This window comes from Oreochromis aureus, linkage group 11 (assembly GCF_013358895.1).
Source record: "Oreochromis aureus strain Israel breed Guangdong linkage group 11, ZZ_aureus, whole genome shotgun sequence".
Classification (NCBI taxonomy): domain Eukaryota; kingdom Metazoa; phylum Chordata; class Actinopteri; order Cichliformes; family Cichlidae; genus Oreochromis; species Oreochromis aureus.
Window position 1 is genome coordinate 14,748,865 of NC_052952.1, and position 20,647 is coordinate 14,769,511.

The following is a 20,647-nucleotide window of genomic DNA, read 5'->3' on the forward strand; positions in this document are numbered from 1 at the left end:
GCCTGTAGCTCCACTTCTCCTTTCCCCCTCTTTTCTAGTCCTCTAGGCCTGCATGCTAGAGTGTGGGAAGAATAACTGTTTGAATAACTTCAATGGCACAAGTCTCAGCCCACCTACCTATCAGTGACATCAGTAAGCACTGTCCTATTTAATTGTCTTTTCACTTTAAACACCACATAAGTAGCATCCCAGTAAATATGCCACTTTGTCCTCTTCTTTGTGACAGTGTTCACCCTGTGGATCAGGGGGTACTGTGCCATTTGTTCAGGGATCGCCTTTGAGAGTGCTAATTATACTGTCTGCCTTGAAGGAGGGACTCCCACTGAGATGCAGCTATTCCAGGGCTGTGAGGTGTCTGCTGCTCTGCCATCTATTAGGGCTCCCCCTGAATTTAATCGCACACAACAAAGTATGACCTATTTTCTGTATATGGGAATACCGTTTTTTCTATATTAAGGTTATTTTGTAATTTTTATTTTATCTAAAAAGACCCCCACACTAGCATAAATATCATCACTAAAGCTTTTAGTGTTTTTATGTAAACATAGAATGCAACAATTCCAAGCAGAAAGAAAATCAGATGTGAAAACAATGTCAGTGAATTTGCTTTGAAATTTTTAAAAAAAGCCACCATTGTAATATTGCACTTTCAGTAACTTGCAAGACTAGTATCGTGGGTAAAGGACATCCAAAACAGGCAGGGGTGTCCTAACTGTTAGCCTCTAATGTGGGTTAAGATCTGAAACAATTGTATCCTACAGTTCCCCGAATGCAGCTTGATTGCATCCTTCTGCCATAAACCCACCATATACAATAAAAGGTCACTGATTTCAAGCCCCCAGTTTGTAACGTTGATTTTCTATTTCTAGTCTCAAAACCTGAGCAGGGTAATCCTAATGACATCATCACAGACGCTGGAAAACTCTCTCCAGAGACAAAGAGCACATTACACACATGACTTTCACAGGGTAAGCTGTTCATCAGTTCCTTTTCACTTCTCTGTACGACGAGTCGCCTAAAAACACAGATTACACTTCTGGTTAGCGTGCCTGTCAACAGCTATGATGGCTGGTGTTCGACATGAAGCGCATTGGCCTAAAATTAGCTTTGATTGATCACATCCCATTTTCCATTAACTCTTCCCTTGCTCTTACCTCCCCTACCCCCGACATACATGCACACTTAAAAACCTCCGCCCCCTACCCCAGCCCTGCATCCTGGTCATTTATCTGATTGTGCCAGAGAGCTCAACATACCAGCTGGGGTCAGAGTTACCGAGAGGCCCTGTGTCCCTGGAGGCCTACTGAGGCTGTAGCAGTTGTGGAGTACTGTACTCACACACATCATACAGAGGTCTAAGCCTCTAAAATTCTTGTTCTACTCTACACCTTAATACTTTTTCATTGAACAAATAATACCACGTGTTAGATTATGTTGGCAGCAGTAGTGATCTGAATTCAAGAAAAATATTAAAGCTTGTAATGTCTGCGAAACAAAATTTAAATGTAGAACAGCGTCTTACAAAAATATACGAGGGGAGAAAATGACAGCTAACATATTATAGGATGAGAAAAAGCCAGTGATGTAACCTGTAAATCTGACTTTATATATGTAATGTTCTTTCTAATTAATGAATTCCAATAAAGCAAATTTCAATTTGACAAATTAAAAAAAAAAGATAGAGTCATATTGTTGTGAAATAAGATGAGGCAATGCTGATAAGCTTCCCACTGGACAGTTTACAGTACACTCCCTCTCTGTTTCTCTCTCTCTCTCTCTCTCTGTCTCTCTAGTCCCCCTTAGCTCACTCACCCATGCTTACTCGCCTTCCCATGCAGAGAGCAGATTCTGTCATGAGTCTCCCATCCCCCATCGCTTTTCCCCAAGGGAAAAAATAGAGAGAGAAAGTGGAAGAGAAGATGTTGTCTTGACTCTGCAAAGCAGAGCGCACGCCAAATGAATACATCATCATGTTAATTAAAGTATCTGTGCGTTTTGGTTATGGACAGTTGGTATATTTTAAGTAGTTTGGCTCAGTTTGATCTAATGTGACATGATTTACTGTATATAATACACTTGAAAACAATTTACAAGTGGCTTGTAAGCCACTACAAGTGGGTGTAAAGCCACATATTTTCATTATATAAAAAAAATAAACTTTTTAGAAACCTTTTACTTCTTTATCACACTGTTAATGAACATTTTACTGATGCATATTAGCTCTGACACAATATTAACCACTGATGTCTGTAAATGCTTTGGTTTTTTTGTGGGGGGGTTTTCCCTCTTCAAACGGCCCAGTACCAGCTGATGCTGATATTCTGCCAATAACACTGATTCCCTTTCATTTTGAATATGCTGCCAGCATCTAAGAAATATACCTTTAAACATGACATGTGGAGTAATTTTAGTTGGTTAGACCAATCTCATTCCCAGCTTGTAACATATAAATGGTTTACCATTTGAATGCACTTAGTAGTAGCATTAGTTTATAAGATAAGTGTTAATTTTCTGAACAAATGTAAAATATCAAAACCCAAAACTATCAAAACCCAAGCAAGTAGTTTTTCTCACTGATATCTATCAGTTTGGAAAGGGTTACAAAGCCATTTCCAAGGCTTTGGGACTCCAGCCATCTGTTTGTGACCTCAAGCTGAAGTGCACCCGGGTTCTGCAGCAGGACAATAATCCAAAACACACCAGCAAGTCCACCTCCGAATAGCTTAAGAACAACAAAACGAAGACTTTGGAATGGTCTAGTCAAAGTCGTTACCTGAAACTGAAAGAGATGCTGTCGCATGGCATGTGGAATGAAAGCCTGTGTATGCTCAAAAACCCTCCAATTTGGCTGAGTTACACCAATTCTACAAAGAGGAGTGAGACAAATATCCTCCACAGTGGTGTAAAAGACTCATTGCCAGCGATCACAATTGCTTGATTGTAGTTGTTGCTGCCAAAGGTGGCCCAACTACTTATTAGGTTTAGAGGACAATCACTTTTTCACACAGGTCCATGTAGGTTTGGATTTCCCCCCCCCTTAATAATAAGCACCTTCATCTAGAAAGTGCATTTTGTATCTACTTGTGTTATCTTTGTCTATTATTTAAATCTATTTGATGATCCAAAACATTTAAGTGTGACAAAGATAAATGTGACAAACATAGGAAATAAACACTTTTTCACACCACTGTATATTTTGATATATTATGACTCTTGCTCTATCTGAATTTTTTTGCCCGGCCAAATGCCAAATATTTAATATCCAAAAAGAGTTTTTCAGTAAGAGTTCTTCCTGGATCTGAATGGTTTTGACTGAGGTACTCTTTGGATTGAATATATGTATATAGGAAATAAACTCAAAGACCTCCAAGGCGCTCTATTTTATATGATTTAAAATACCTTAAGTCACATGGGATGGTGATATTACACCTAAAAAAAATTCCAATGCGTGGAATGTTCCATTCTTCTGCCTTGGGTAAGACTGGAATATTCCACTGCTGTTGAATAGCACAAATGGAAGATTCCTGTTGGTGGAACACAATGACAAAAGAGCCATTGTTTCCATGAAGTCTCTCTAACCCTGACAAAGGCTTGTATGCCACAATGTGGCATCCAATACAGGCATTGTATTATTGTAAAAATTAATTTATTATTATAAAGATATGCCTCAGACTACTTCTAAGCTTAGTTTATTGATGTTAGCTCAGTTTCGGTTTACATCAAGTATAGATAAACATATCATGTTTTTAGCTGCTAAATTCTTCATTAAATTTGCCAACATGTGGCTAAATATCTCTGCGACCAGCATGATTCATGGAAGTCCTTAGACTGAATGCCACAAAGCCAAGAAAGTGAGCTGATTTACAGTTCTCTGTGGATTTCCCACACCTCTTCATCTTGGAATTCAGTTCCATTGCCACACTGTATCAAATATAGCATTTAGCAATGTAGTCTGAAGCCATGAAGGCAGTTTGTGAACGTTCTTTATCCATCCTACCATTTTCTACCACTTACCTGGGTACGGGTTGCAAGGGCCCCAGTCTAAGCAGAGAAGCCCAGACTTCCCTCACCCTGGCCACACCGATTTGTTCCCGAGGCAGTCGAGATATAATCTAACTGGTGAATCCTGGGTCTGTCCCAGGGCCTCTTTCCAACTCATCTCAATTGGCTCTTTTTTTGTGGAATGAGCAGCGGCTCTAGAATGACTGAGCTTCTCACCCTGTCTCTAAAGCAGAGCCCATCCACCCTTAGCCAAGCAGCTGCTGTAGTTGTAATGCATGCTTTTAGCCATAAAGTATGTTTTAACCTTTTTTTTCACAATACAAATAAGAGCAGAACATCTGGGCAATCAAATGTTGCTAAAACACAAATAAAACATTCACGTGTAGCTATTTTCAGTTCAGGATTAATATACATTTGCCAGTTATTTATAGCACTGGGAGCATGTCTGCAGGATTAACTACAGATAAACAAACATGTCACCCGATGTAATAGTGTGTAATGGCTCATAATATTTTTTGGTCGGTAATGTAGATCTGCTGGTGGGATTACCGGTGTTCATTTTAGTCGTGTTCACAGGGATGTAATGTTTAAGAACTTTTTTGACATTGCTCTGTTGAGTCAATAACAGGGTTTGTAAAAGAAGACAGAGCACATATGTGGATAGGCTAGAATGTGTTAGGAAAGCAGAAGAAAGGGCAGGGGAGGAAAGGAAATGAGCAGGGACTAGGGGGGCGAGAGGGGAAAGGGAGAAGAGAACATCACAGAGAAAATGAGAGGAGAGACATTGACGTCTGTGATGCTATCAGGTCCCGCTGCTGATATGACAGCCTCAGTCTTCATTGACAGAGCAATCAGCCTGCCATCTCCCATAGCCTGCTATTCTCCTGTGTGGCACAGCACAGCACTGGGCTCCATTGTCTCTTAAGGCTTTGTTCTAAATAACATCTGCATTTGTCAGCATTGGTTTTATACTTTCTGGGATCTTATCCCTCAAGCAAAGTTTGAAGGGATTTTCCTGCCCCTGGCTGTGCAATCTAAAATGCCCTTGGTGAAACACGACTATAGGAAAATGTTTTAATAGGTTGTTGGAACTAGTACAAGCAATGCATATTAAATTGTTGCTACCCCAGCAAATGATGATTCCTCTGTACTTATTATAATATTATATGTTAAATAATAGTTAAGCAAAGCCTCAAGCAACTTTCATGTCTTATTTAATTTACTGTGTTTAAAAATTTCATTTCTATGGGTCGGATCACAAGAAGGTAGGTTGTGAAAGTTAGGTGAGCAGATAGACATAGCACTGTTTGTACTGCAGTTTTTATGTGACTGTGAGTCAGTGTGTCATTTTGTCTGTTAGAAAGTACTTGAAAGCGATCCTAGTGATCCTGGACTGAGCCAGAACAGAACCCAGCTACAGCTTCACTACTAGAACATCTGGCCTTTTGTTATGTAAGCTTCCCAGCATGCTGTGCAAGACTAGCCTGAATGAGAGCAACACAATGAAACAGAAATGCAGCTATAATTGAATAGTAGTGCAGTAAAACAAAGAAAACGGAGAAAAAGAGATAAATAATGAATGCAAAAAAGGAACATCGGCCAAATAAGAACAAAGAGAGCAGAACCATGAAAGGGAAAGGCACTGAGAAACGGACACTTTATCACTTTTATTGCCCATCTCCCGTCCCCATCCACCATTATAAAGTCCGTGTTGGAAGAAGATATACAGCATTTGATCCTCTGAGGGAAGCCTAGCGTATCTGAAGAACATATGTGCCTGCTATAGAATAGCTGGTAGCGTCAATGTTAAATGTATCTCTAAGGGTAAAGTGATGACACGCTTGAGATGAATTTATCACAACAACAATCTTTGCTACTGATTTCTCAAAATATGAATCTAAGGCTGTGGCACAGGAATTGAGCACTTACAGCTGTTAAGTATAGTTCAATGTTTGTAATGCTAACATCCATGTCGATGCTTTGTGAACAAGCAAGCAGGAGACAGAAACTGAAAGCAGGAGAGACAGGGACACCAGCATGGGAAAGTGAAGCCGCTGAATGGCCTGTTACTAAAGGCGGAACGTGGCACCAGGTCATCTCCAGCTGACTGCGTTCAAAGAGTGAGAACCTTCATGCTGTTAGTTGGACTATTAATAGTGGGGACACTCGGCTTTCCGCAGTGACCGGCATGCAGCCAGGCATCCAAGAAACCCAGACAGCAAAGAAACAGAATCATCTCCAACAACCAAAAAGACAAAGGAGCTTCTAACGAAGACTCATGTTAATTAACTGAGGAATTGATAAATTCATCTTCGTTCTTGACAAATAAGTGTCATTAACAGTCGATCTGACACCCATCTAATAAAACCAAATAAATCTTGATAAATCTTGATAAAATTTATCCTCACAGATAGTTCTGTCATAGTCCTCTCAAATTCAAAAACATTCTCATTTGCTTTGATAGCTGAAAAATCTCAAATACACCAACAAAAATGCTAACATTTCAGCCTTACAGCCTTAATCAGTTTCATGGTCTGATGAAAGCCAAATGAAGACTGCCCATCATCTCTGGGTATACAATGCTGAAGTAACATAAGTTTGGTTAGGGTGCTCTTCAGAGACTAAATACTCATTCAATTGTTCTAATTCATCAGAAATAACAACAACTTCAGGAAGAAGTAAAATTATACTAGAAAAACTTTGCAGAAATTTTACATATACCTAAGTGGACTTACTGGTCGTTTAATAAAGTTTTTAAAACTAAGCAGTTAAAGGTAGGCTAGCTTTATTCATGTCTGCTTCCACTTACTATGCAAAGTCAAGCTAACTGTTAGCCTGACTTAGCGTCATACTAAGCAATATGATATCAATGTTCCTCAAGCAACTCTTGACAAGTAAGGAAATAAGAATATTAAATCTTAAATCTTAAACAATGTTTTAATGATTATTTTGCTCTAAAAATATATCAATCCTTTTCTCCTGTAGCCAGGTCGTGTTGGTTGAAGCAGAGTAGATACCACAAAGCCCTTTTCCTTCCCTCCTTTCATTCAGTTAGTTTCTCAGTGGCAGACTATAATCTCACCATGATGAGTTGTGGCATACAGAAAGGTCCACACGAAAACCTCTGTGCTAAATGGATAACTCAGTCACAAAGCTTAACTAACATCCATTTATATGATAGCATTAGCTTCAGTGAATGTTGCTAAGGAAGCTAAAACTTAATCCAAAACACTTGTTGAAGTGTTTTAGATCATGTTGAACATGTAAGCTCACAGTTCATACAGGCTAAATAAGGCCCTTTTTTGTTAAATTCACAGGCAAAATATGCTTGATTTTTATGTTGCAGATTCTTATGAAGAAATACAAAAAAGACAGACTGTTTTTGTCCTGGATGTTAAAATAAACCTGAACAGAAAAAACTTAAATTTCTAGATTTGGCTACTTTTTTCTTGTTTTTTTCTTGTTTGTTGATAATCACTATTAATTGAAGTTAATGTTAATGAAAAAAAGCACACAGTTAAATTGCTAATATCCCACCCCCGAGATGCTTGGTGTGTGAGCTAATGTATTTAGTAGCGGTAGTTTACACAGGCCGATCTAATCTCTCTTTCTCCAACATGATTGTGTGTCTCTCCACGTTATGCTCATTCAAGACTCAGCTAGTCAAAGCAGGTGCAAGCTGGTGACTCAACCACGTGCGTGCAGCAGAGCCGGTCCTTCAAATACGCCTTTGTGTGGCACAAAAAACAAAAAAAACCCAACCAAAAAAACTTATGGATCTAAGGTCCTTTAATACTGTGCCCAGAATACATTCTAAAAAATGGAAATACACATTTTGCTTCTTTGTTATTTTTTCTGCTTCCTGCCTGCTCTCCATTTTAAATATATAGTATATATTGTTATGGTTACTGTTCTTCCATCATGAGTCAGGTTAGATATTATGTAATTCTACACAGCTTTACATGTACAGTGGATGCAGATGCTGCTGTAGGTAGCCGACTGACATAAATAAAGGAGGATAAAGAGCTGTGCTTATGGTGATGTCACAAATACAGCTGCAGCTCTTATATAAGCCCACCGTTTGAACACTGCACACAGGCACTACCATGTAACCTACAGTGGGATATTGTACAGCATATAGGCCACTGCTCACTCTGCCTAGAGCTAATGGTGGCTTTAAAGGCATTATCCCAGAGATTCAGTATCTGTCGTATTCAGCCTTGCTTGGTTTGTTGGGTGTGTACTATCAAAACTGAACATAAACAGTGACGAGGCCTGTCTCTCATCCCCATCGTCTGACACTGATCAGGACGGTGGTGGGCAGAGGGAGCTGATGTTGTGATCCCGGGATCGTGCTCCGTCACTGAAGTCTGATGGAGGATCTCCCACTAATCCCTTAATATCTCCCATCCCACTGAGATACTGCCACCATCGCCGTGATGATGCTGACATGCCCTGGATGTGTAGCAGTGGGTGATGGCGAGGGGAGAAGGGTCATTGCACAAACACAAAGAAATCCTTTTGCAAAATGTAAGTGCAGCTCTTTGAAGCGACACCTCAAGGAACGGAGTGCAGGCATTTAAAGGCACCAGGCATCAGGTGATGAGGAGGGGGGCTGAGAGCTGTTTTTCTGTAGTTGGTGTACAGAGGCGGGTCCTTATCCTCGAGGGGGCGGATGCTTGAATAGTTGTTGCTTTAAATCTGTGCAGAGGCTGCTAATGCAAGGGAATCCTTTTGATTTGAGCTTTTACAGCAGCTAGACTCAAACACATCATTCTACACCACCAGACAGATGTTGACAGCCACCAAGTCCAAGTTAATTCAAGTCATACAGTGTCGTGGCGACATCTGTTCATTTGAATGAACATGCTAGCCTTTTAGACTGTGTGTAGTGTATGCAATATATAAAAACTCCACAGTGTAACATGATCCAAGGTGTGGGACTTCATATGGCGTCTACGGGTGTAACCTGTGTGCAGAAAGGTGATCTCAGCAGGCTCAGTACTTGTCTGTCTGGGTACACTGCTTGCAGTTTAGTTAAACAAGCTAATAGTGATGTGCTATAGTGATGAATTGTGACAGGAAGGAGTAGAGCAGGCTTGGCCAACAATAGGCGGGGTATCTATTACCTCTCTATTGTTAGCCATGGCTGGGCTATTATTATAGCCCTCAGTGAGACATTAGACAGCTGACTGCAGTTTCAGTACAGACCACAACAACACTGTTGAGAGGCTGTTGTATCTGTTTAAAGATGGGGGCTGATGGGAGTTTTGTTGAGGGGATGGTTTGGATAGTGGCATGTGTCAGAGAATGTGATCATAATCATCACTACTCTACCCTCACCATGGACATGAGGAGAAAAGGCTGAAACTAGGTTTTTGCTGATTATGAGACTGGAAATAATATGGGGGGATGGAGAAACGGCATTGGTGCTTGAGAAGTGTTCTTGATGCTTCAGTGTTTATGGTACATGGCTAGGAGGAGGGCACGAAGCTGCCTTCAGCTGTGTTTGTCTAGAGACTGAGTTAAAACGCAGGGGGGTGGTGACCCAGCCACGGTGGGGCTGAGGCTAAAGTTCTAGAGCATTCCCAGTAGAGCTGTTGAGCCTCGCATATAACAGGAGTTGTGACGTTAGCTAGGGACAATGTCAGCTGCCAAGAAAGTGCTGATCACAGCCATTATGAAATGTATCTGTGTCAGGATGAATAAAGTGGGCTGACAGGAGACGCAGCTAAGCGTACACATACAGTGAAAGACGCGGTTGTACACACAGCCATTATTAAAGCAAATACGCTCATATACGGTGTGCAAAAACACAAACATGGTGCCTCACTGCCTCTGACTAAATGCTTCTCGTACTGTTTATACATGATTCGCTGTATGGTAAAGTTGATGTATTGAAATGACATATGGATATTGTACATATGCTTCCTGTAAGCTTTTGCATAGAAATATACTTGTGAATGTGTGGGCTGCTGGGTGATTAGCTGACTCTTTGCCACTTGGAAATCTCTCAGGAAGAGAGATATGGAGCAGCTCAATTGAATCCTGGCAGGTAATCTAAGGAAACAGATGGATTTTAGTTATATTTGGCAGCAGATTAGCCACTTCCCCGTTGCTCAGAAAAAAAACCTGCTGTTGCCAACTCCTGTTTGACAATCTGAATATTAGTTCTTGGTCAGGAGGTCTGGCTTGCGCACTGTTAAATTGCCTATTCTGATGAGTGCGCCCCGTGGATTCAGCCCTATCTTTGCTTTCTAAGGCCCAGCTGTGGTAGCTGGCCAACCCCTTCCACACCGAGGCGCTTGCCCTCTCGCCGTTCCTCCTGCCCTGCCTATCGCGCCTTGCCAGTGCCCCGTGCCAGAGGAAGTTATCAGCACTTCATCCCCTGCCCCTAATCCTCTACGAGATGGAGAGAAAGTGTTAAGTAGCCCTTCTCCTGGCATTTACTGGAGAGGTAGAATGAAAAAAAAAAGGTGTCTCAAGATCTAATCACCTATCTTTAAATGAGCAGCTATTTTTAGCCCCCTCTCTCTCTTTGTTTGAGATTTGGTAATGTACAGCAGAGGGGTTAGAAAGGATTTCATTGCATGCACAGTGCAGTACATTGGAAAGTACAGTAACACAGTCTTAAAGTTACAGTAATATTTTTAAGGTTATTTAACAGAGAAAAGAATGTTATACTCATAAATAGACATCGTTTAGTGTCTAATTATATCTTCCAGCAAATGGATGAATTCTCATAAACTTAGTGCATTAAGAGTTTGAAGGAGCGGCGCCAGCTATGTTGCCCCGCCATGTTGAATACAGTAGTGGAGATGGACATCGGCATTTCGCCAAATCACATTTTATGTATGTGGCTAGAGACTGCCCATATAAGTAGTCCACCTTATAATTAGTCTTTCTTAATATGTCTTTCTCCTCCACCTCTTCATCTGCCTCCTCCACCAATGTGCTCTCTTCCCTTACATCCACCTCATCCTCTTCATTCTCACCTCAAGCCTCATCTCCTGAACTGAAGTCAGGGCTCTATAACGTGGATAAACATGCTTATTTCTTCTCAGTATTGTCACAATTACTTGTTGTCAGCAGATTAGATATGTTTCCCTCCCATCTTCGGACAGCTGACCGACTAAACGCAACAACAGCTGGTTATAAGCTAATATTGGGCAGCTAATGTTAGGTTGCAAGTGTCCTAAAAGTCACGCTTTCCCTCTGATGAAGATTTTGATTATATTCTCACATTGTATAAGAGTTTACTGTCTAAGTGTCTGTGTCCAACAATGTTAGATTTACTTTAAAGATGTTTCGCTAACACCAGATAACAGCAGCTTACAGCAGCTAAAAACAGCTAAGAGAGGCTAAGACAGGCAAAACCAGCAGGGCTTACTGATAAAAAATTCAGGATATCCTCAACAACTCACCTCAGTATCGCTGACATCAGACAGAAGTGAGAGTCACTGACTCATCAACTGAGTAGACACAGACAATCCGAATATTGACAGCTGAGGTAAACAGTGGACTGTCAGCCTACACTCACTACAGATAAACAGTTGGCCAGAGTAATTTCTCCTACAGTGGCCACTGAAGCTAGGAAGAAAACAGAATTCAGTTGGACTAATGACTTTATAGTTGTAATGATTTTCTTTTAAAAGTGGCCACATGTACATTTATTGCGCATTGCTTATATGTCACAAGTTACAAATAACCCCAAAATCTAAATATTAATACAGAAGGAATAAGTGCCAGTTTTTCAGGGTTTCTAGTGTAGTGGGGATGGCCATATTGTTTATGAACTCCTATCGTTTTGTTTAAGAGTTAATAAAAAGTCTAAAAAAGCTAAATGATCATTAGACTAATTAGAGATAAGAGCACTCAGAGCACTTCGACAAATGTAATCCATCTATTGCTCCCCACATGAACTCTTTACTGTGTCTCAATTGCAGGCGAGTTTAAGGGATTATTATTAAATAGAAACTGTTGGCACATACCACGTGGCAACTTGCATCATAGAGTAAATGAGCCCAGAGTAAAATTCTGCCGAGCTACAGTCTCCGATGAAAGTTTCCCCTAACGGTCACTTGCCTCTGAGTGATTTCAGACAGACATTAACCTCATCTCCTGGCAGTACTGACTGACTGGGATGTGTTAATCATGTATGTAGTTGGTATTTACTCACAGAGCCAGATTACTCCCTTATGATCCAATTATCACTCAGTCTGTAGTGGACTCAAAAGGCCTGTGGGGTCATTGCTTAGCCATGAGATCCTCTATCACAGATTTTCTGCTCCAGTGTTGTAGCCAAGGCCTTATAGCACCCTCAGCTTAAAAACTGTCACCCACAGCGGGATGCCAATATTCTGTTCTCAAACCATTTAAGGGGACATCTGTAATATTTCATCGCAGAGTATCTGCTCAGACACAAAGTCAGTCAGTTCTGAGCGCAAAGGATCCCAATCAAGTGAACACACTGATGCATGTGGGTCTAAACACACAGTAGAGATGCTTTTGTCATGATCCGCAAGAGATATTTAGCGATGAGCAGGCTTGTTTTGTTCTGCTCGCGGTAATCCCGGCCCTGTCAGTCTGTCCCTGAGGAGGACACTGCCCAGTACACCTCATCATAACCCTGCTGCTCTGCTGCTGTTCTGTCAATAATCCAACTGGGTTTCTACTCAAAGAAAGTCAACTGAGAGTTATGTTCTAAAACTGCACAACATGTGCTGTGAACTGCAGCTTATTTAGAATCAGTTAAGTGTACACTATGCTTCTACTGGTGTTGTTTCCTTGTTTTTAAAAAATACTTTCTCATGGCAACTTAGACTGGGCTGTGTGGAAATATCAATTAAGGTTAGTTAAATAGTGTTCCTTCATTTGGGTCCTGCTTGTTTCCCGGTTTCTGTTTCTTTGTTGCATGCACATTAGCTGTTGGTGAACCTGCTGTGGTGCAAGTTGCTACTGCATTGTCCAGCGCTGATTCAGGGCTTGTTGCGCAGCCGTCGTATCAGTAAGTTTGTCTTAACACAGCTGCGACACAGGAGCAGCAGTTTGAAGATTGCACTGTTTAAGTCGAGGTCTATTTATGCATGTTAGACTATCCTCTCTCTGGTCCATCAGAGATGCATCAACCCAGATCTCCCAAGGATCTCACCTCCGTATGAGGCAGATTTAGAATGAAGCTGATGCAGCCTACTTTTTCTACAACAGTATCCTTCTTAGAAAGTGCCAATTTGCCTCATTTTTGCTGTGGCTGGTGTTAAAAGTGTGTTCATCATTTCCTGCATAGATATTATTTTTAAAAACGTCCAAACTCATCAGCTACTTATACACTAAGCTGACAGTAAAGAATTAGCAAAATCTCACACAATGAAATGAAAACTTCTTTCAAGAGAATCTATTTAATTGGCCTTAGTAGGTCTGTGGTAGTTAGTAGTAGTAGATGCCACACGCATAACAACTGATCGAGTGAAATCGGGCGTAAACAAGTAAATAAAGAGCTACACATAGAAAATTGCAAATACACAAAGCGAAATCCCATGTTTCCTGTATCTGAAGGGAAACAAATATTATCTGATATATCATAATTTCACCAAATGTCAGTAAAGCTACTTTCAGCTGCTCCCTTGACACATGGATGCCCTTCCTGACATAAAGGAGATTTGTGTTCCAGCTGGAATTAAATAAGCAACCTTTTGCTTGCCAAGTAAATCTGTTAACCACTACACTATTAGAAGCACGAAATAAACACAAAAATATCAGTACTCCACTGGTCAGGCTGTAATTGTTTCAGAGCTAACTCTTTCAGCTGATTGTCTGGCCTTTATTGAAGGGTGTTTACAAGATCTTTGAAACTGTCGTGGCACGGAGGAGACCAAGTGTAGAGTGCAGAAAACAGTTTCTGCGCTGTGCAGCCCTGTGCCTTAATATAGATGAAAAGTGACATTGCAGAGCCTGAAAAGTTTTAGGTGTTTTCTGAAACAAGCATTTCAATGCTTTGTCTAAGTAAAAGTTTTAGCATCAAAACATATTTAAAATGAAAGACACAATGGCCCCTTTCTGAGTCATATATGTTATATTTTGAATCAGAATTACTGAGAGATTAATGTGTGTATTATATATTGCCAGGCAGCTTTTTATTTAACAATAAAAATGGTAAAATATGCTGAAAAAAACAAGTAAATAAATGTTTAAAATAAACAGCATGAATTACCAAGTACAATATTTGCATCTGAACTATAATGGAGTAGAAGCAGAAAGCAGTAAAACAAGAAATCTTGTTCAAATACATTCAGACTGCAATTCAGTAAAGCACTAGAGTAAATGTACTCTGTTAGAGTCCATCATTGGTCACATCCACACTCGCTGTCAGTGGTTTTGGCATTTTAAGATTAACGATCTGGGAGCAACAGGCAAGATGGGCACTGCCCCATGCCCCAATCTGGATACACATTCAGTCATTTGTGACTAGACAGGGATCCAGCACCTCTCTGGATGGCTGCTAGTTCTATGTGTTGCTGTTTTCTGGCACAGCAGTTAAGTCCACATGGTATGAAAATAAGATGATTGTGCTCTAATAAAATCCCAGGAAGTTATCTCTTAGAAGCTTATGCAGCACATCTGTCCACTAGAGAGCAGTGCAGCATCAGTCATTGTGACTCAAAGCCACTGAGAAAAAGCGGAGACTGAAATCCAGGAACAAATAAGACTAAAGATAACAGCACAATGTGACTTTTTAAAACTCCCGCACAAACCTGTTCTAAACTCTGTACCATTTGTGTCTTTCATCTGTCTTTTATGTTTTGCGATGGTCTCATGTGATTGCAGAGAGCAGGTTAAACAGACAGAAAACAGGAGACTGCATCTGGCCTGGAGGCCTCCGCGGCAGCCAGGATCCCGAATACGTCACTTGTGACATTTTACACTCACTCATTTCACTGCCCCATGTCAAATAATACACAGAGCACTCACTCACACACACACACACGCACACATGTTGATACGGTGTGCATAAATGCATAGTCAGATGCGCGCTCGCTCTCTCTCCTTGCTATCTCTCTCTCTCTCTCTCTCTCTCTCTCACACACACACACACAGCGCCCGGCAGCTGTCCAGGCAGGCAGGCAGCAGGCTCGATCAGATAAATATGAGGCTTGTAATGCGACCACAGAGACGGGGCTGATGGGATCAATAAGGAACGGCGCTGCAGGTCATCGGGAGAACACAGCGAGAGGATAAATATGGACTGGCTCATCGGAAAACAGAGCAGCGAGACTGATGGGTACACAGGACTATATCTTTTCTCGTGTGTTCTCTCACCCGTCCAACACAGATCAGATGGACAGATCTCTCACTTTTGCTGTGCTCTACCTCTCGCTAAACCAGACAGTTGTGAGGCTTCAGTGCTCCGTTCTGATGCTCTGTGTGACTCTGCTTTAGCCTCAGCATCTTTTTGGCAGTTTGAGTTTGTATGTGATCTGAAGTATGGGATGTTAAAATGATGGGGTATTGTCAAATATGGCTTAACAGGTTTAAAGTGTCATTACTAGGCTTCTATGGGCTGCCACTAATAAGGGGTAAAGTAAGGGGTACCGCTACAATTTTTAGTTGGGACTGTTTCAGAGATTATTTAACAGATTAAACTTGAAGGTGGGCAGCCTTGCCTTAAAGCAAGAAGATCCTGGGTTTGAATCCACTAGCCAGCATCTGTGTAGGGCTTGCATGCTCTCCCCAGTTATTCTGGCTTTCTGTCACTGTCCAAAGACATGCATGTTAGGTTAAGTGGTGATTCTAAATTGGCTGTAGGTGAGAGCATGAATGCTCATTTCTATGTGCTAACCCTGCGATGGACTGGCGACTAATACCTGTGCAACTTGCCTCTTGCCCTATGACAGCTGGGATGATGGGTTCCAGCCCTACCTCAACCCTAAATTGGATAAGCAGACAAAAACTGGAATGTAACAAATCGGACAAAAATAGTTATATGGGCATGTTACCTTAGGTGCTGGTCATTTAATTAGCAATTAAAAAAAAAATAATAAAAAAATAGGTGAACCAGTAATGAAACTAATTATTATTTGCAGCACTACATGTAAGAATCAGACCAGTCACACACAACAAGTTAGCTACTGTTGCTGTGATGGTCAGAATCAGACAAAATCCAATTAACACATTCCATTTCACACGGCTATATAAAGCCGGCAGCTCACTAGAATAAGCGGCGATCAGGTGTGCGGAGGTCTGGTGTGTGATTCTCAGCTGCAGTATGTCTGTGTTTTGCTTTAAGTGACATTTGCTCCTAAACCAGGCGACAGCAGCTGAGCTTGCAGCGCCACTGATAGATGGTGTACAGACACAAGACAGTCACACGGTGCTTGCTGTTTGTGTCTGTGTAAATTTGGTGTTTTGTCCTGGGTGCACGTATTTTGAACTTCTAGCGATATCACTATATGAGATGTGCCTATATGACTATATGAGATTTGAAGAGAATGCGTGTTAAGGGATGCTGCGTATGCAAGCTGTTACTCCTATATTTGTCCTGTTTCTGAGCTCCTGTGGTCATTAGAGGGATAGGGTATGTATGTTATATGCTCCAGGACAAAAAAAGTACTGGTTTCTTGCTTTGATTTCAGTAATGGAAATAAGTTGATATTGAATCTGCATTGTTTAAGCATACAGATTGAAATGCTCATTATGTAAATTGGCAATTCTAAATTGGCTGTGGGTTTGGATGTGAGAGTGAACGGTTCTTTGTCTCTCTGTGACCGGTCTTATAGTAAACTAGCAACATGTTCAGGGCATACCCCGCCTCTCTCCCCGTGACAGCTGGGATGGGCTCCAGCCTCCCCCCCATGACCCTGTTGGATAAGAAAATGAATGCCCTGATGGATGCTAGTATTGAGTTGCACCCCTTCAGAATAGATTGGCATGATATTGATACTGGCAGATTTTTGGGCAGCACCTTCATTACATGATCTCCACTTGCACCACTTCCAAAAGTTGCTCTGTTGGATTCAGATCGTTATTGTGGAGGCCATGCTTATTGTCATGTTCAAGAAACTACGCATACCCACCCTTATTTACAACACGCTCTGGTTAAACTGTAACCACCTGCAAAAGCATGATGTATTTTATACTATTACTGAATATATTATTGAATATATAGCAGACCAAGCAAATAAAGTTTCAAAACAGTTCAGCGTTTTTACAATAATTTTGATGTGCCCAAAGTTTTCCAGATGCTGTTGTTCATGCCTTGGTTGTAATACTCGTTGAAGTTAGAGCTGCCTTTCTGTCTGTGTTTGAACCACGCTGACTATTGTTCTCCTACATCAGTGAGGCATTTTCATGTCGAATGCTGTATTTGATTCCTTGTAAACCCTAGAAAAGCTTCTGCTTCCCAGCAAATCATCAAATTCTGGAATTCTGCCCATCTGCCACCAACAGCAATGCCAGTTCCAAGTCACTTAATTCGACTTTCTTTAGTTCGAACTTCAGCAGTTCTTCCTGTCTACATATTTAAATGGAGTGAGTTTCTACAACGTGATGGACTCGTTAGACAGTTGCTTCAGCTAAACAGGCCTAATCAACAAAGCAAGTGTATATACTGTACTTTATGTACACTTGTTCTGATAGTAAGTTATTTAAATTATCATTTCTATGTATCAGTTCTACCGACGCAAGCTGTAGGTCTGATAAATACCTCATTAGAATTATCAGCTGACATGGCAGCAGTTTGTCCCCTAGCTGACTTCTTCAAAGCTCCACACAAACATGTATTATAAGCTGCTTCATTTTATAATTTATTTTCAAGGCTGAATACACCAAAAACAATCAAATCCCTCCCGTAGCATTCTGCAACGGTTTGGTTTTATTTTCTTAGTTATAAGAGGATTTCTTCCACTACATCAGTGCAAGGTAAATTGAATTTTGTTGGTGGGTGCTCATAGCAGTTAAATCTGCAATTACTCTAGAAAATCCAGAGAACACGCTGTAAACTTTTTGCACTGAGACTATGTCTTTTATATATTGTAGTTCCAGTGAAGAACTTTCTGGAAGTAACTCACTCTTGCGAAGCTATATGTTATTTATCCCGAAGTTGGGAAATAAGAAAATAACATAATAACTGTGTTACATGGTTAATGTACTACTACGTATAAAGTTCTATCAGACACACACTTCAGTGGCTGCATCAGGGGCAATTTAGGGTTCAATAGTTCAGGATATTTCAATATGTGGACAGCAGAATTTTTAAGAACGATACCGATAGCAATATTGCGCAATTTAAAAATCTGACATACTGGCCGAATTTTCTCTTTTAATGTCTTTTAAAGTGTCACACAGCTGGACTACTCTCCCGGGTGGTTACTCTTGGCTTGTGTTTGTTGATGGTTTCCAGTGTTTCTGGAAACTGGCGAGCTGATGCTGTTGATGGTGGGGGTGTTGTCACTTATAGATTCGCCTTAGTGAAACTCTTTGTCATATCTTTGTGCAATATGGAGGCAGATTTATATATGAGATAGTCACAGCATCAAATTGAAGGTTTGTCCACGCCAGAAGATTCAGTATGGAAGAGGGTGTTACTCACATGAAGCGGTCATTTTTAATTTAAATGTTATCTGAGTCACTTATTTACATTACATCATCTTTTAAATTTTCTCTTCCTGTAATTTTTCTTGTTTACCTTACTACCATTTTCACAGCTAAATTGTTGTTTTCCTCAAATCCTCATCCGTAATATATTTTTAGATATTGTTCTTGTTAGAGCTGGATAATTATTTATGTCACACCCATCTTTAATGACATCCTCATTGTTTATTTTTTCCATCTTTTATTGTTTTTCTCATCTCTTTCTGTTTGATATGCACTGAGCTGCGCGCACTTTTTATTTTTTTATGTTTTAGGATCAAAGAAGAACCAAAGCCTCAGCCGGCACAGTAAGTAAACTGCATTACCCAGAGTGCTCTAGGCTTTGACACTTCTTCCTGTCAGTCGATGCTGCGTGCTTCATGTGGCTTTCTCCTCTTCGTCTGGGAGTTTAATAAAAAAATTAATGTCATTAATGTCTTGGAAAAGAGTGGCCCGTTTTAACGAATAATTTCTCAATGAGTGAATCAGGTCGTTGAATTTTGTGCTGTGCACTAAACAGCTGACTTCCATGACATCAATGACATCGGCTTCTCCTTTCTTCCAGCTTTTTTGCAGCTAGGTCCCCAGAATCTTTCCCTTGTTCCTGATATCTAACTGGCTGTTCATCTTCATTCAGTGTATCATCTGCACTCTGGTTGGCTGGGTAGTCTAGTAGTTCAACTGCTAGTGTGGAGTAGATCCGCCTGTCCTGCTATACTGTACTATAGCTGCATTGTGATTAGATCTACTTGCAGGGCTAACCAGTCTGACAACCTGACCCCCACTGCACCAAAAAGCTGCTATAAGTGACATTTACTGCAGCTCTCATTTCCATTGGCTGTAGAGCTTTCCTGCTTTTCTGTCCTTCCCTCAAATGTAGGTCTGTCTGAATCATCTTTCCTTCTCTATCTTTCTCTCTGTATTTCTGACACTGTGTCTGGTTGTCAGTGTTCCACTAATCGCTGCTCTGCCCGTGTCCCGGCCTCCTCCTCCTCTCTCTGCTTTGGTTATAGTGAATGTCCCTGCTATTTTCCCACTACTTAAGAACCAACCTGCTTCCTAAAAGCCCCTTTTTCTGAACAGATTGTTTTCTCACATGATGACTCATTGCAATGTTCCAGTCACACTTTGCTTATTTGAACAGGTGGTTTCCCTTTAGTGGGATCACTGAGCTGGTAAATAACGTTCTTCAGCCCCAGCAAAAGTCCCCAAATGACAAGGAGCCAGAGCAAAATGCGTAAGTAACAGTACAGACCCCTTTTTGATCTTCTCCCAGCAGGAACCGACATATAGTGGTGGGTGAACCGAGCAGCTGGATTCACAGTTTGTTTGGCCCTTGTTGATGTGAGAGCATGATTCGAAATTTCTCAGTTTGCAAGTTTAAGCACATAGTAGAGGGGTGGTGTGGAAGTGTTGTGCCACAATGAATTTAACTTTAATAAATGACATATTTATGGGCTGTAACAGGTCACTGATCAAGAAGACAGAGAGTAGATTTAGTCACATAATGTATGTCTTTGATCAGGACTTTAATACCAAATCCTGTATCAATCATTGTCTACTTTAAGGTTATTTGTATAATAATTATCACGTCTTTCCCTACCAAAACCCATCACTTATTAAATTCCTGTTAAAATTGAACCTTTCATTAACAACCACACAGATAAACATTTTTAGCTAGCTTCTTTGTTTTTATGAGGAACAGAATATAGAGCAGTAAACCAGTTTCACAGCTGCTAGCTCCACCAAACTACGATACGGTCAAAGTTGGGAGGTTAAGATAGTTTCTCCGTGTCTAAATTCAGATTGTTTAACATTTTAGAATTCAGACTTATTACTCATGTTTCTAAATTTCAATATGGTACAGGGACATGTGGTGTACTCAGTTGAAATCTTTTGAATTGTTTATCACTATTGTCATGCTAGCTAGTGCATTTTGTGAACATTTGCAAACTATTGAGATTCTCAGCACTCATGTTAATTTCTTCTATGAAGGTGATAATAAATGAAGATAACATTT

The 20,647-nt window shown here is 40.6% G+C and overlaps 1 protein-coding gene across 1 annotated transcript in view; it reads left to right on the top strand.

Moving 5' to 3' along the window:
- The window catches only part of rims2a (regulating synaptic membrane exocytosis 2a), a 139,122-nt gene that overhangs the window by 3,148 nt on the left and 115,327 nt on the right, over positions 1-20,647 (top strand). The window contains exons 3-4 of the mRNA XM_039619950.1: positions 18,903-18,935; positions 19,772-19,864. Coding sequence (XP_039475884.1) covers positions 18,903-18,935; positions 19,772-19,864 — 126 coding nt within the window. The remainder of the gene's footprint in view (positions 1-18,902; positions 18,936-19,771; positions 19,865-20,647) is intronic.